General features: G+C 33.0%; 1 protein-coding gene and 2 pseudogenes across 2 annotated transcripts; 2 read left to right on the top strand and 1 right to left on the bottom strand.

Moving 5' to 3' along the window:
• Positions 1–423: 423 nt before the first annotated feature.
• Positions 424–2,608, bottom strand: LOC111316212 (LOB domain-containing protein 10 pseudogene; annotated as a pseudogene). Its single transcript, XR_016333142.1, has 2 exons — positions 1,519–2,608; positions 424–557 (listed from the first exon to the last, which is right to left on the bottom strand). The product of XR_016333142.1 is annotated as an LOB domain-containing protein 10 pseudogene (transcript).
• Positions 2,609–7,360: 4,752 nt separating this feature from the next.
• LOC111316458 (LOB domain-containing protein 10-like) lies at positions 7,361–9,751 on the top strand (annotated as a pseudogene).
• Positions 9,752–11,492: 1,741 nt separating this feature from the next.
• Positions 11,493–14,062, top strand: LOC111316211 (Ribosomal protein L25/Gln-tRNA synthetase, anti-codon-binding domain-containing protein). The gene is made up of 3 exons (XM_022918224.2): positions 11,493–11,954; positions 12,038–12,167; positions 13,513–14,062. Exons 1-3 carry the CDS (start codon positions 11,589–11,591, stop codon positions 13,737–13,739), a joined length of 723 nt encoding a protein of 240 aa, XP_022773959.1. The 5' UTR covers positions 11,493–11,588; the 3' UTR covers positions 13,740–14,062.
• Positions 14,063–15,088: the final 1,026 nt, after the last annotated feature.

The following is a 15,088-nucleotide window of genomic DNA, read 5'->3' as shown; positions in this document are numbered from 1 at the left end:
CTTGATTTTCTACTTCAAGTAATGACCTTCTCTTCGAGGTAAAAAATTGTTATTACTGTCTTAATTGAATAATTAATTAGTTAAGATTGGGATTCTCAACTTTTAGATTTTAGTTCGACTAAAAATATGAAAAAAAAGGTTTTATCTCGTCATGTGCATATTAAAACTCCATGAGCTTCAAATATGAAAAAGATGTTGCAGTTAATCCAAAATGTAAAATTGAAGCATAGCTTTATGGTTTCTGCAACAACATTCACATGAAGAATGGCTATATGTATTCTAAGCTGATAACTGCAGTATTGAGTAGTGAATTCAAAGTGAAACAAAAAATTTAGAGAAACGATTTCTCATATCAACTTCTCTACTAAACCAAAAGACGAAAAGTTTACTCCTAAAGACCAAAGTAGATCCCACCAATTTTTTTAATGTTATGTTCCAATGCAAGGAGCTCTATATCAAAACCCAAAATTCCAATGCTGACTTTAGATATCTGAGGTAAACTCACTCCTATTTCTTTCTTTCTTTGTTGTTCACTTGTTGTATGCGAAAGATATCAGCTGCAAAAAAGATGAAACATGAAAAACCAAAACAAGAACGAGTCATGAGGAAATGCTTAAAAGCCTTGTAATTTTATGAGTAGTTGACTTAGATCACAAACAAAAGCCAAAACAATATATATATCTATATATATATATATATATATATATATATCCCAGAAGGAGAGATGCTGCAGAAGCTGACAGGAAACTTCATCTCATCCAATGTCAATGCACTTCTTTCAAAAACACTACTACTTCTACATCATTACAAGGAAGAAGCACTAACCTATTTCCAGTCAAAATAAAAAGAGTAAAATAGGTACCCGTATCATTTTTTTTTCATAAAAGAACTTGAAAATTAGTGTCTTTTATTAGGTAAAAGGAAACTATCTAATAAGGGCACTGCTGTCTTTCAAAGAGGCTGTGAAGCAAATCTCAGAAGACAGGTCAAGATCATGGATTTGATCTGCCACACCAAATTCCCACAAAACCCACACTCTATCTCCTTTTTGTCTCATGCTTACTGCAAAATCTAGTGCCGTAACGTATAATTTATTTTTGTTCAAAACAAGCGAATCAAGCCAAAAAGCAAACCGATAACTGTTCATGCATTTCATTTTCGTGGTAAAAATTTTCCCAGAAAAGTTGCTTTCATCAAAAAGGAGTAGAAAGAAGGAAGCAGATTAGGAAGAAGAAAATAAAATGTAGATTCTCAAGTCAATTTAAGGCAGCTAGGTCTCATCGATGCCACTTATAGCTGATGAATGGAATATCCCCCAACTGCCAGAAGACAATAATTCTCTTACCCACCCTTCTGCCTTCTACAATTAAAAGAGTAATTCTAGCTTTCCACCGGTACCAAGTGATATTTCCCCATTTATGAAAAAACCCAACATACATTGCACACAAAACTATCAGACCTTCACGGACAGGCATATACCATAAGTTAATAAACAAGAAAAAAAATTAAACACTTTACCTAGAATGAAAATTTGCTTTAATGAAAATGCGGGAAAGCAGGCACCCCATCTGCAAACAGAACAAGAAAAAAAGAGATTTCATTTTTTATTCAACAAGAAGGACCAATACTCCTACCCTCCTCGCTTCCTGAACTTTGCTGTGGATGTAGCTGTTGATTTTGCTGTGCCTGTTGCTGCTGTTGCCCTTGTGGCTGAAGCAAAAGCTGTGGTTGGAGTGGATGACCAACATGAGAATGATGATGATCTTGTTGTTGTGTCTGAATCTGATAAAGGTTATCAAAACTCCCTAAAGTCAATGAAGGTGACATGGTAGCTGCTGTTGTTATCTGATTAAACCCAGTCGCAATGACTGAATTAGCCCCTTCAAACCCACTATTAAACCTCACAATCTCTTGCTGTTGACCCTGATTATATTGCTGTTCATAACCTCTAAACATTTCTTGTTGTTCCCTTGCAGCTATCACCGCAGCCAATTGTTGTTGAGCCTCAAAAATCTGTTGCTGTTGTTGTGGTTCCCTTATCACCAACTGCCCCCCATGTGAAGCCGAAGCCGCCGCAGCTATAGGAAACCCCATCGGTGGCATCATGTTATGTTGCATCACAGTTGGAGAAGAAGCGTTCCCAACATGTTGTTGCAAAAAACCTGGCGGTTGTAAAATAGGAAGCATAGCTTGAGGACCAATATAAGTAGACAGTTCTTTCTTGGCATTGTTAAGATCATGTTGCATTTGTTTAAGCCTGTGTTGTAAGATGGAGATGAGGCCAACACAGCCATAGACAGGGTCTCGGAGACGAGCCTCAGCTTCATAGGCTAAAGAGTTAACAGCGTCTTCACGTTGGGAAGCGTTGAGTTCGTTTAAAAGTTTGGCTACATTGCTGGCACCGAATACCTTGTGAACGTTGGCGAATTTTTGGGGATTGTCTGGTGGAAAATAAGGTGCAAAGACGCATTCTTGGGTGCATTTTCGACGAAGAAACTTGCAAGCCGCGCAAGGAGAGTTTGATGATGACATCTCGTCTTTTGTCTTCTAATTAAACTGAAATCAGATCATCATTATTCATGAATTTGCAAGATCTTAAAGATCAGAAAGAGAAAACAAAAGAATAAAAAGAAGAGGATATCTAGTAAGAGAAAAAAGAGAAATGGGATTAATATAAAAGTATTAAAAGTGCATTGGAATGAGAAATCACAAAGAAAAAATGCACGTTGGGTACAAGTAAGCTTCTTCAGTTCTATCATCAAAGAGAAAAAAGAACTCTTTTATCATCCAGAAGAAGAACAAAGAAAAAGAAAAAAGAGGAGAGGGATAAGATTTTGATACCCAAAACGCTCCTTTTTCTGATGATGATCAAATCTTCATTGAAAGCCTTACCTTTGGCTGAAACTGCCTGAGCAAAATGGCAAAAAGAGCAACTAACCAAAGATAGCTCTTTTCTAATCAGAACAAATTCCTTTCGAAGATCGATCTTTCGTCTTCCAAAACTTACAGATCAAAACCTTAAACGACAAACAAATCATGTAGTTGTTTCTGGCCAAATCTTGTTCCCTCTTAAACTTCTGTTTCTATTTTCTCGTTTTCTTTTTTTTGTTTTTTCTCTCACTGTATCATAGAAAATCAAACAGAAGAAAAAACAAATACCTAACCCTAAAGACTAGAGAAAACAGAATCCTTTTAAAATCAAAATCTGAGGTTTTTATTTTTGGGATATTAAAAACTAAAAATTGGAAATAAATAAATAAGAATAAATATATTACTATCATCATAAAAGGGTTTGTTCCTTATTCTGAACAACAATTGAATGCGTCCCTGAGAAACCTCTTTGTCCCTGCGTTGTCTGCTTCCATTGCCGAAATTACCCTTTTCTCTTTGTTTTAAAATTTTCAAGATTACCATGGAAAGAAGCTTTTTTTTTTTTGGCTAAATTGGGAAATTAATTATAAGATGAATGAAAATAGAAATGTTATATTGTAGGATTAATTAGTATGAGAAAATTGAAATTAATTACGAGATGAAATAATTGGTAGGTAATTAATGTTAGCAAATTTTTTTACTTAAAATTGTCAAACATTAATTTTTGATTATCTAAATTAAAGATTTAACATTTTATTAATAAATCATATAATCACACATATGTTAGCGTAATATTCATAATTTTGATTTGATTGTATAGATCAATATTTGGTTGTGTGATAATATTAAATTATTGCATAGAATTCAATGGATGGTCTTTATTGCAATGGGAAAAAGGTTGGTTAACTACTATAAAATTTCACTTTGACTTTTGTATGTCTAATTTTTTTTTTAAGAATATTAGAAAAATTAGATTGTTATAATATTAGTGAGTATATTTTTTAATATAAACACTTTTATATATGATATAGAGGATAAATAAATGTATAGCATGTCTAGCCACATCTTACATTCAAAATTAGGTTCAAATTCCCAACTTAGTTAATGTGTTTAAAAGAATATTTAGTATGAGGTGATCCATTTAAAAATTATTGTGATCTACATTAAGTAATTACATTATTTTATTTGATAATAATTTCAAAATTCTATATGTTAGTGATATTAAATTACTGGGTGATAAGATTACTATTTTATAAAGTAATCTGATTCTCAATATGAAAAATTAAAAAGTTTTATCACCAAGAAAAAATAATTTTCAATATTATTTTCTAACTAATTCACCTTTACAAAAAATATAATTAATATTACCCCTAAGAACCTAGTCGCAAAAATTTAAAAAAAAAAATCGGTTTGTTTAATCACTTATTATAAAAAAGTTATGTTATAAATTTATATTGACTATAATTTTTTATAAAATAATGTTTAACTATGTTATAAAGTGTTGATTCAACAAGTATTAAATATTTTGCTTTTTTTTACAAAATTATTTTGGATATTTTGTATTATATGATTTTTTTTTATATAATACCAAATACAGTTATTTTAAAGTACTAGTAATTTCTAATATTATACTAAATATAGTAATTTAAGATCAATCGTGATCAAATCACTTTGATGATTTTATCATCTTAATAATTAAATTGCTACAATAATTTTAAAAATTATACCAAACTTTTTCTAAATGTTTTATTTACAACTCTAAATTTCAATTTGATATTTTGAGGTGCCAAGATATTTTGTTTTTCAAAAAATAGATGTCCAAAATATGGAATTGGTCATCATCTAAATAAAAATGATTTGATTTGGCTAAAAACAAGATTTTAAAATTTTAATTTCCATAATCAATAAAAACTTAAAATTTTAACAGCTCTACATGAATTTAATTAATTCATCAAATAGTTAAAACCACATGATAAGAATATAAAATTCAATTTAATTAATTTATGTAATTATTTTTAAAAAATGATACTCATATATCTAGAATTTAAATTTCAATACTTAAAATTTTAAACTATAGTTTTTTTAGAAAAAGAATGCATGATAAGATTTAAAACGATTTTTGTGTATTATTAATATATTAATTTTTTAAACTATCTCATAAATTCATTGACATGGTAACAAAAACTCTAACTACTATAAATCAACAACTTCAAACAAAAAAAAAAAAAACCATTATAAATCAACATGAAAAATTCTGGGCAATATAGAGGAAAAAAAACTTTTAATTATTAGAAAATAACTATGGGGAATTCAATTTTCTCCACCTTCTAATTGACATTTAAAAATAAAGGGTATTCTCGTAATTGCAACTTCTACAGCAATCATTTCTCTATTTTCTCATTAATACTCACTCCTCTTCTTCGTCTTCGTCTTCGTCCTCGTCTTCGTCAACCTTTTTTTGCCTTCATTTGGCATCAGCAAAAAGAAAAAGAAAAACCCAAACAAACGATTCAGGAGAGGAAAAGCAATGACGTGCGCTATTCCCGGTCAAGGGGCGTACGGAGCTATACCTGACCTGACCCGGCGCTGCCGCTAGCTACAGTGGCGTGTTGCTGACCAATATGCACATCATCAGGGCACAGTCGTTTTGATTTGATTGAACCCTTTTATCGTATTTTCCAGGTGACTAAACCTCAAAGCCCTTACTGATGGGTCAACTCCCCTCTGCTCCATGAGACCGTTACTCACCTAAGTACTATTAAAAAATTTTATTTAAAGTATTTTTAAATTTTTAAGATAATATTTTTCTTGATTAAGAGAATCAAACAACTTATATGTATTTTGACATTTTAAATTAAAATGAATCGACACATAACATGAAGTAATTGAAACTGATTTTGTGTTATTTTTAACATATGTTTCGTACTCTATAATTATCCTTTGAATTAATTATGTACATATGATTTTTTTATGGTACAACTATTTAGTTGCTTAATAAGGACATCTTTGTGATTTCTTAGGCTTAAATTTTAATAAAACCTACAAGGAATGCAATGCAAAGTAAACATGTGACCTAACATATGGTACTATAAATTTGTGCATATATAAGATTTTAAACGAATTAAATATAAATAAATTTTATTATATTTATGATTTAATCATTTAATTAATGAAATATAAAATATCATTCATAATCATTTATTAAATTTAATAAACAAATAGAAATTGATAAAAATCAAAGATATTTCACAAAATTTGCATTTATACCAATGAAACAAAAATAAATGAATTTTGCTATATTATTAATCTATATGTTTAATTATTAAATTATAAATTATTATTCATTATCATTTATTAAATTTAATTAATAAGGAGCTGTTTCTCAAATATTACGTTCCAACGTTCCCCACCCCCCCCCCCCCCCCGCCCAAAAAAAAATAATCTGTGTATATAGAGGGTATTTATAATAAATGGAATGAATCCCTCTGCACGCAATTGCTCAACAACACACTGGACCTCTCTGCACGGCGCTCTGGGTGGAGTCAGTGGTTGCACAACAGCACCGCTTCAGCAGCTGCAGCCAGGCGCCAGACAACTGCTCGCTTACTCACTCACTACCATCTATCGAACCACTCTCTTTCCTGCTCTCTTTCTCCCTTCTCTTCTTTTTGTTCCCCTCTCTTGAGTGCTATCACTCTTGTTTTCTTTGAGTTCTTTTTCCCTTATGGCAGACGTACGTTCATTGCCCCCCCCCCTCACGTCCCGTTAAAGGAAAGGTTTTAACTATTTGGCTGTTTGCAAGTGCTCCCTGACCTAACATGTGTTCTATCCAGGCTCTCTTCTTCCATTGCAGGCAACCTTCCAAGTAAAAAAAGGATTTTAACATTAATTGTTGAACCAACCCATCGGAAATCAATGATTTGTTAATTCAAAAGTGGATAATTAATAGAATGTAGCTGCTATGATATATTTAAAGGAAAAAGAATTCATAGATATGATAAAATCATAACTCATCTCGATAAGAAGCCCTTAAGTGAAAGCTTTAGAAATAATCCAAACGAAATATATATATATATATATTCAAACAGTTTGACACATTCAAATCCATATTCGATGTGTTGAAAGGATATGAATCTTGAAGTATATTTATCTAGCTAGTAATGTTAATGAAAATTTTGCCATAAAAATGATGGAAAAAGTTTCATACAATAACTAACTATGACTTCTTCCAAAGAAAAAAAATCTAATAAAAAATTTTCAATTAGCCAAGTTTATATATACTAATTAGAGAGAACAAGATTTGCCCAGAAACGACGATTTGATTTGTTTGTCGTTTAAGATTTTGATCTGTAAGTTTTGGAAGATGAAGGATCGATATTGGACAGGAATTTGTTCTTAGAAAAGAGCTAACTTTGCTTGGTTGCTCTTTTCATCATTTTCCTCCGGCAGTTTCAAGCAAAGGTAAGGCTTTCAATGAAGATTTGATAATCATAAACAAAAAAAAAAGGAGCATTCTGGGTATTCAAATCTTACCTCTCTCTCTCTTTTTCATTATTCTTCTTCTGGATGATAAAAGGGAAAGCTTTTCTTGTTTTCTTCTTTGATGAAGGAACTGAAGAAGCTTTCTTGTATCCGACATGCATTTTTCTTTGTGATTTCCCATTTCAGTGAAAATTTTAATGCTTTTATATTAAATCCCATTTCTGTTCTTTTTGTTTTCTCATTCTGGGTCTTTTAAGATCTTGCAAATTCATGAATATTGATGATCTGGGTATATTTCATTTCATGGATTTCAGTTTAATTAGAAGACAAAAAAGAGATGCCATCATCAAACTCTCCTTGCGCGGCTTGCAAGTATGGTCGTCAAAAATGCACCCAAGAATGCGTATTTGCACCTTACTTCCTACCAGAGAATCCGCAAAAATTGGCCGCTGTTCACGGAGTTTTCGGTTCCAGCAATGTAGCCAAACTTTTAAACGAACTGAACACTTCCCAACGTGAAGACGCTGTCAACTCGTTAGCCTATGAAGCTGAGGCTCGCCTCCGAGATGCTATCTATGGCTGCAATGGCGGATCGTAAGCGGAACCTGAGGGGGCCTTGGCCCCCCAAAGATTTTGAGTACCCTTAATATATACCATGCCAAGATAAATAGATTAGAAGGAAATTATGGTATTTGAGACCGAAACATGATAACCCGATTCTATTTGATATGGATAGTTATGAAATTTTTACAATTATCTTTGTTAAAACAAATTTATTTTAGTAAGTTCTATAACTCAATGACGAATATATACTATATATTATAATTATTTCATATATCTATATTAAATTAGATTAAATTGGCTTTCACATTAAAATTATTATTCGTTAATTTTATTTTTAACTTAATTTTATGTATTGTTATTTAAGAGGAATTAAAATCTTATTATAATTTGTCTATTTATTATATTCACAATCATTATTCACAATTCTTAAAAGTAATATTTTTATTGTACACTTTAAGAAATAAATTAACTTTCTAATTTTCTTAATAAAGTTTTAAGTTTTCAATCAAGTAATAAATATTATATAAAATTATATTTGATATATTGTCAATATAAAAATTTTTTATACTGTCAATAAATTCGATAATGTCACCTTATTAATAAATAAAAATAATAAATATACAAAAATTAATATTTTTTAAAAAACTTATTCATTAATGAGATAATATAATGTAATTGATTTTATTAATGAGATGATATCATCTTATTCAGTGATAATATATAAAATTTATACACTGATAGTGTATCAAATATAAATCTTATTATATATATAATGTTTTCTTTTTAACCGCTTATTTTCTCATCCTTTATGGTCAGTTTTAATTTTTTTTTTCTCTTCATAAAACTTCAAATACATTAGGTTAATTGTTCAGATTTTTTCATTTTTCCTAAAGTATTTGTGTTCAATACATTTTTGATAAATGTGAATATGGGGGTCGGATTCAAATATGTATATAAAATAATTTTACAAAAATGAGCATCTTTTGTTGAATACATATTCGTATTTGATATTCACTCTTGAATTTAAGTAACATAATAAATATATATATTTATATAATTTTAACCGGCTCCTCCAAAATCAAATATCAAGATATGCCATTGTGTGTTGGCCTTATCTCCATCTTACAACACAGGCTTAAACAAATTCAACACGATCTTAATAATGCCAAGAAAGAACTGTCTACTTATATTGGTCCTCAAGCTATGCTTCCTATTTTACAACCGCCAGTTCTTTTGCAACATGTTGGTAACGCTTCTTCTTCAGTTGTGATGCAACATAATATGATGACAATAATTGGGATTCCTACGGTCGCAGCGGCTTCTGCTTCACATGGAGGGCAGTTGGTGATAAGGGAACCGCAACAACAGCGACAGATTTTTGAGGCTTAACAACAATTGGCTGCGGTGGAAGCTGCAAGGAAACAACAAGAAACGTTTCGAGGTTATGAACAGCAACATAATCAGGGTCAATAGCAAGAGATTGTGCGGTTTAATAATGGGTTTGAAGGGGCTAATTCAGTCACTGCAACTGGGTTGAATCAGATAACAACTGCAGCTACCATGTCACCTTCATTGGCTTTAGGGAGTTTTGATAAACCCTTATCAGATTCAGGCACAACGACAAGATCATCATCATTATTCTCATGGTGGTCATCCACTTCAAGCACAACTTTTGCTTCAGCCACAAGGGCAACAGCAGCAACGGGCACAGCAAAATCAGCAGCCACTACAGCAAAGTTCAGGAAGCGAGGAGGGAAGGAGTATTGGTCGTTCTTGTTGAGTGTAAAAAAAAAAAAAAAAGAAACCTTTTTTTTTTCCTGTTTGCAGGTTGAGTGGTTGCTTTCCCGCTTTTTCATTAAAGCAAATTTTCATTATAGGTAAAGTGTTTTGATTTGTTCCTTCATGAACTTATGGTATATGCATATCCATGAAGGTTTTCTGTATACTAGATAAGCTTTGCATTTATGAAGGGTCATTGATGGTTTTGTGTGCAATGTACGTTGGGTTTTTTCATAAATGGGGAAATAATCATTTGGTGCCAGTTGAAAGCTAGAATTACTCTTTTAATTGTAGAAGGCTGAAGGGTGGGTAAGAGAATTATTGTCTTTTCTCAGTCTAGGGATATTCCACTTATCAGCTGTCAGTGGCATCAATGAGAAGTAGCAGCCTTAGATTGACTTGAAAATCTACATTTTATTTTCTTCTTCCTAATCTACTAATTCCTTACTTCTACTGTCATTTGATGGAAAAAATTTTGCTCGGAAAATCTTTTCCAGGAAAATGAAATGAATGAACAGTTATCCGTTTGCTTTTTGGCTTGATTAGGTTGTGTTGAACAAAAATAAATGATCCGTTTCTGCACTAGATTTTGTAGTAAGCATGAGACAAAAAGGAGGTAGATAGAGAGTGGGTTTTGTGGGGGAATTTAGTGTGGTAGATCAAATCCATGATCTTGACCTATCTTCTGAGATTTGCTTCACACCCTCTTTGAAAGACAACAGTGCCCTTTTAGATTGTCTCCTTTTACCTAATAAAGGACCCTACCTTTCAATTTTCCTTTATGGAAAAAAAAAAATAGTACTAGTACCTTGTTTAATATTTTTATTTTTGACTGGAAATAGGTTGAGAGCTTCTTCCTTGTAATGATGTAGAAGTAGTAGTGTTTTTTAAAAATTGCATTGACATTGGATGAGATGAAGTTTCCAGTCAGCTTCTGCATCATCTGTCCTTCTATATTGTTTTGGCTTTTGCTAATGATCTAAATGTCGACTATACTCATAAAATTCCAAGTCTTGTTAGCATTTCCTCATGACTTGTTATTGTCTTGGTTTTTCTTGTTTCATTTTTGTGCAGCTGATATCTGCCGCATACAACAAGTGAACAACAAAGAGAGAAAGAAATAGGAGTGAGTTTACCTCACAGATCTAAAGTAAGCATTGGGTTTTTGGGGTTTGATGAAGAGCTCCTTGCATTGGAACACACAATAAAAATTGCAGTGATCTGCATTGTAGAGCTATTCTTTGTAGAGTTATACATCAATTATAGTTTCTATCTTTTTCATATTTGAAGCTCATGGAGTTTTAAAATGCACAGCAAGAAATTAAACCTTTTTTTTTTTTAATTTTCTTCTTCTATTGGAAATTTGGGGACCTTCATTAACTTTAAATAAAGTAAAAAACTAAAAGAAAATATTGATTGGAAAATTATTCATTGCATTGAGACTGAAACTTTTAAACTTCATTAATGGCATTAAAAAATTGTCACTTACCTCGTTAAGAGATATTAAAAAAATTAAAAAATTAATATAATAAATAATGAATACATAATAATATTCTAATTCCACAAAAAATTTAGAAATTTTATAAACACCTTCACAGGTCAATGTGCCAAAAAAACTTGATGAATAAATTAGTCCAATGGCTCTTTTAAAAAGTTTATTGGGCCGAATTGGATATCTAGTTTTGTAGGTTTGGGCACAAAATTTGCCCACACTTTCTTAAACCTTGCCCAACAAGGAAAGCCCCAACCATGGCCCAGGTCCTTAAACCCCGCCAGTCCCTAACAATCCACAAAACCCTTATTCCAAAACTCGAGTCTGAGAGCGTCAGTCAGCAACCCAAACTCCAGTAAATCCCATCACCATTTCCATTCTGCATTGGAAACGATCCCTAATGTCCAGGTTGTGGCGCGGCCTGAAAGCGGTGGTCCAAACCCAGACCGCTTCACCTGCAAACTCCCACCATTACCACACCATCCAAGCCATCCCTCGAGAATGCACCGGAAGCCGTGTCTCGAGCCGTGACAGAGCCCAAGGTAGAATCCCGGCTGTGGTTTTCTCTCAAGGGTTGCTCGAAAAAGACCCTAGCAACCGTTCTCCATCGAGGAAACAGCTTTTGACTACCGAAAGAAAGCAGGTTCAATCCATCCTCAAGTCCGTTCAACTCCCTTTCTTTTGTTCCACTATGTTTCAGCTTCATATCAGGGCCGGTTCCGGGTCTTCGGTCTTACTTGAATCCGGAAGAGTTTTACCCATCAAGGCGAGTTTTTTTTTTTTTTTTTTGGGTTTATCAGCTTTTGTTGTTATCCAAGTTTAAATTTTGTTTTTTGGGTTGTTTTATAGATTCATAGGGATGAGGACAGTGGGAAGATATTGAATTTGGTGTTTGTTTGGGCTGATGAAGGGACTGAATTGAAGGTTGATGTGCCCGTTGTTTTCAAAGGAGAAGAGGATTGCCCTGGTATTAAGAAAGGTAAAAAATTTACTAAAATTGCCCCATTAGTCTTTGTTTGATTCATGTTGTGCTTTATTTACTTTTTTTATGGTGGGAAATTTGTTTTGTCCATTTCTCCATTTGGATGAGAATCTCATAATTGTTAACTATCTGAAATTGTTGGGTAAAGAATGTAATTAGATATCTATGTTGGGGTTTTACAAAGTTGAATAGAAAAATAGTAAAGCCATTATGTTTTATGGAGTCTTCCTTTGTGATTTTACTCATGCAGCACAATGCTCACGTGAATAAATTGTTTTCTTAATATGGATATCTAGAAAACTAGAAATGTAGAAGTGATTTAGCCCGTAGACGGCAGGGACTGATGCATTTGGTTTTATTTACTATTATCATTTTGAAAATCTTTTGGGTGTTTGCTTGTCCCCGGGCATCTTCTTGCATATATGTTATATGATGTTGGAACTTCTGGTGTTTATAAATCACATTTTCTTGGAGATCTGTTGTGGTTAGTTAGGTTAGATACAACAATTTTTTATTCTGTTTTATGTCATCAAATTAAGTGCATTAATGTTTTCTCCAAGGGTCTTTTTCAACTTCTTATCTATTTAAAGTATACTTTTGCAACAAAAGTTATCAAGCAAAGAGTCTAGGGCTGAGGTGCTGAACCGGTAGAATACAAAAATTAGTAGTCAGGCATAAGGCACGATTGAAACTACCTCTTTGTTGCCAACAACCATGTGGTCTATTGGTAGAGTGCTTGACTCTTAGTTTTAATGAGTAGGGCTCAATCCCAATAACCTCAAGTGCCAAAAAGAAAAGAAACTACTTCGTTGTTTTAGGGAATTTATGGCACTATCTTTACCCTTACTTATTCTTGGTTCTTGCACCTTGTTATCCATTTTCTTTCTTGCTCATCTTCACATCTTAATGGTCTTTCCTGGCTTTTCATATTATTGCTTCCATTAAATGCTGTTACATTACCATATGTCTGGGTGCAAACAATGATGCACGTGGACCCAAACCCAAACACGCATATGGCCTTTCCTTACCATTTTATCAATGCCTTTCTATACCCTTTACTTCTTTCTTGTTAGGAACTAGCATGTAAAACAGACAAACAGGACTGCTTACCGGTTTCCTTCTTTTAATGCTTGTTTTCATGTTGTTTATGGAGAACCACTTGTTGATCTTCTTATTATTATTCTCTTTTTTGTTATGTAAATGTGGGATTGCTCATATATATATATATATATATATATATCTCATGTGATTTTGCCTCTGCTTTATCTCATTGAAGTCTGACAATCAGAATATGCTTTGTCATTGACAAACATTATTTGGTGGTATTTTAATGCCTTAACAGGTGGCTACTTTAACAGTATAAGAACTAGTCTAAAGTTTCTAGGGCCAGCAGAACACATTCCTCAAAAAATTGAGGTGGACGTGAGCAAATTAGATATTGATGATAGGGTGTTCATGCATGATGTTGAGGTTCATCCTTCCTTGAAGCTTCTAAGCAAGAATGAAAGCATGCCTATGTGTAAGATTGTGCCAACATATTTTGAAAATCCAGAGCCCATGAAGGTATAGCTATAGAAGCATGAAGTTGACTTTCAAAATCAGTGATGCGTGCTCATATGATAAAAGTATTTCAAGAATAAGTCTGATATTTGTTGATGTGGTGCTTTGAGATTTCCCAAGAGATGAGGAATCTAACATTTAAGAGTGTAATCAGACAGTGCTGGTGTTTTGTGGTAGTCGTTAATGGAATCACTATCATGTTGTATCGGTGTTTTTAGTTTGTTTCAAACCTTGTTTCAAAGTAACATTAAGAGGAGGTGGTTCCTGTGAAATGGTTACGCAATTGATTGTAGGATATGCAGAATTTATGTAGTTAACTACACATTTCTTTATGATTCTTTGAATGTCAATGATTTATCTATAGGGAACGAGGTTCGAAACCAACCAAATAGGATGTCCACTTGATATAATTTCATTCCCAAGGGTTTCCTCTAGCTAAAGAATATCCACAATATAATTTCTTCACATAGCCGATTCCTTCTTTTCTTCTGCCTACCAGTAACTTGGAACGATGAAAATTTTGTTCTCATGTATTTGTTTATGATTTGTTGACTGTTGATGCTAACTTTTCGGTAGGGAAGGAAGCTCAACCTTCCAAATAGTTTTGTTTTTTTTTTTTTTTTTTGTGTGGTTGGTGAGATTACTAAGATTTTCCATAACTTCTAGTCGTTTCTCACATTGGCATTCTTAAGACTTCTCTCTGCCAATAATGTCGGCAGTCCATGACTGTTTACCTAGTTAAAGACCAATATTTCTGTTGCTTCCATTTTCGTTCTCAAGACTTTCCTCTGCCAAAACATGTCCGCGGTCCATAGCTGGCTAACTTTTCATATAATATCCACTGCTTATAATAAATTATTTCAACCCTTCATTCCATTACCACGACTTGGAATGGGTCCGCAGTTTTTTGAGTTAGCTTCATTTCGAGACAAGTATGACTATTTCTTGCAACTTTACATTCCGCAATGGCTATGTCTTAGGACGATGTCACTCCAGCTACGGCTTTGTCGCTCCTTGGTTGACAAAAGGAGTTTCAATGATGACATTGAAAACCAGAATCCTAGCCTCAGTCAACAAAGTATAAAATTTTGACATGGTTTTCAAGTCTTCGATTTTGGCTGAACCAGTTTCACAGCTCTCCAATTTTTTTTTTATCGCAATTCGAGGGCTACTGCTTGTGGCATTTGCACCAATGAGTCAAACTTGTGAGCAAGCTTTGGAAAGGCGACCCGTCCCAAAAGATAAAAGATAAGGTCCTTCCCTTTTCTCTTGTTTGTAATTCCGTTGAATGTTTGACCGTTAGCCTTGCCTAACGGCAGTCTCTGCCAAGTGGATTGTGACTCAGTCTTGAAAGCTAC

The sequence above is a fragment of the Durio zibethinus genome, chromosome 24 (genome assembly GCF_047325235.1).
Source record: "Durio zibethinus cultivar Kanyao isolate XHJ-2024 chromosome 24, ASM4732523v1, whole genome shotgun sequence".
NCBI classification, from domain to species: Eukaryota; Viridiplantae; Streptophyta; class Magnoliopsida; order Malvales; family Malvaceae; genus Durio; species Durio zibethinus.
This window is presented reverse-complemented; position numbering and strand designations above follow the sequence as displayed.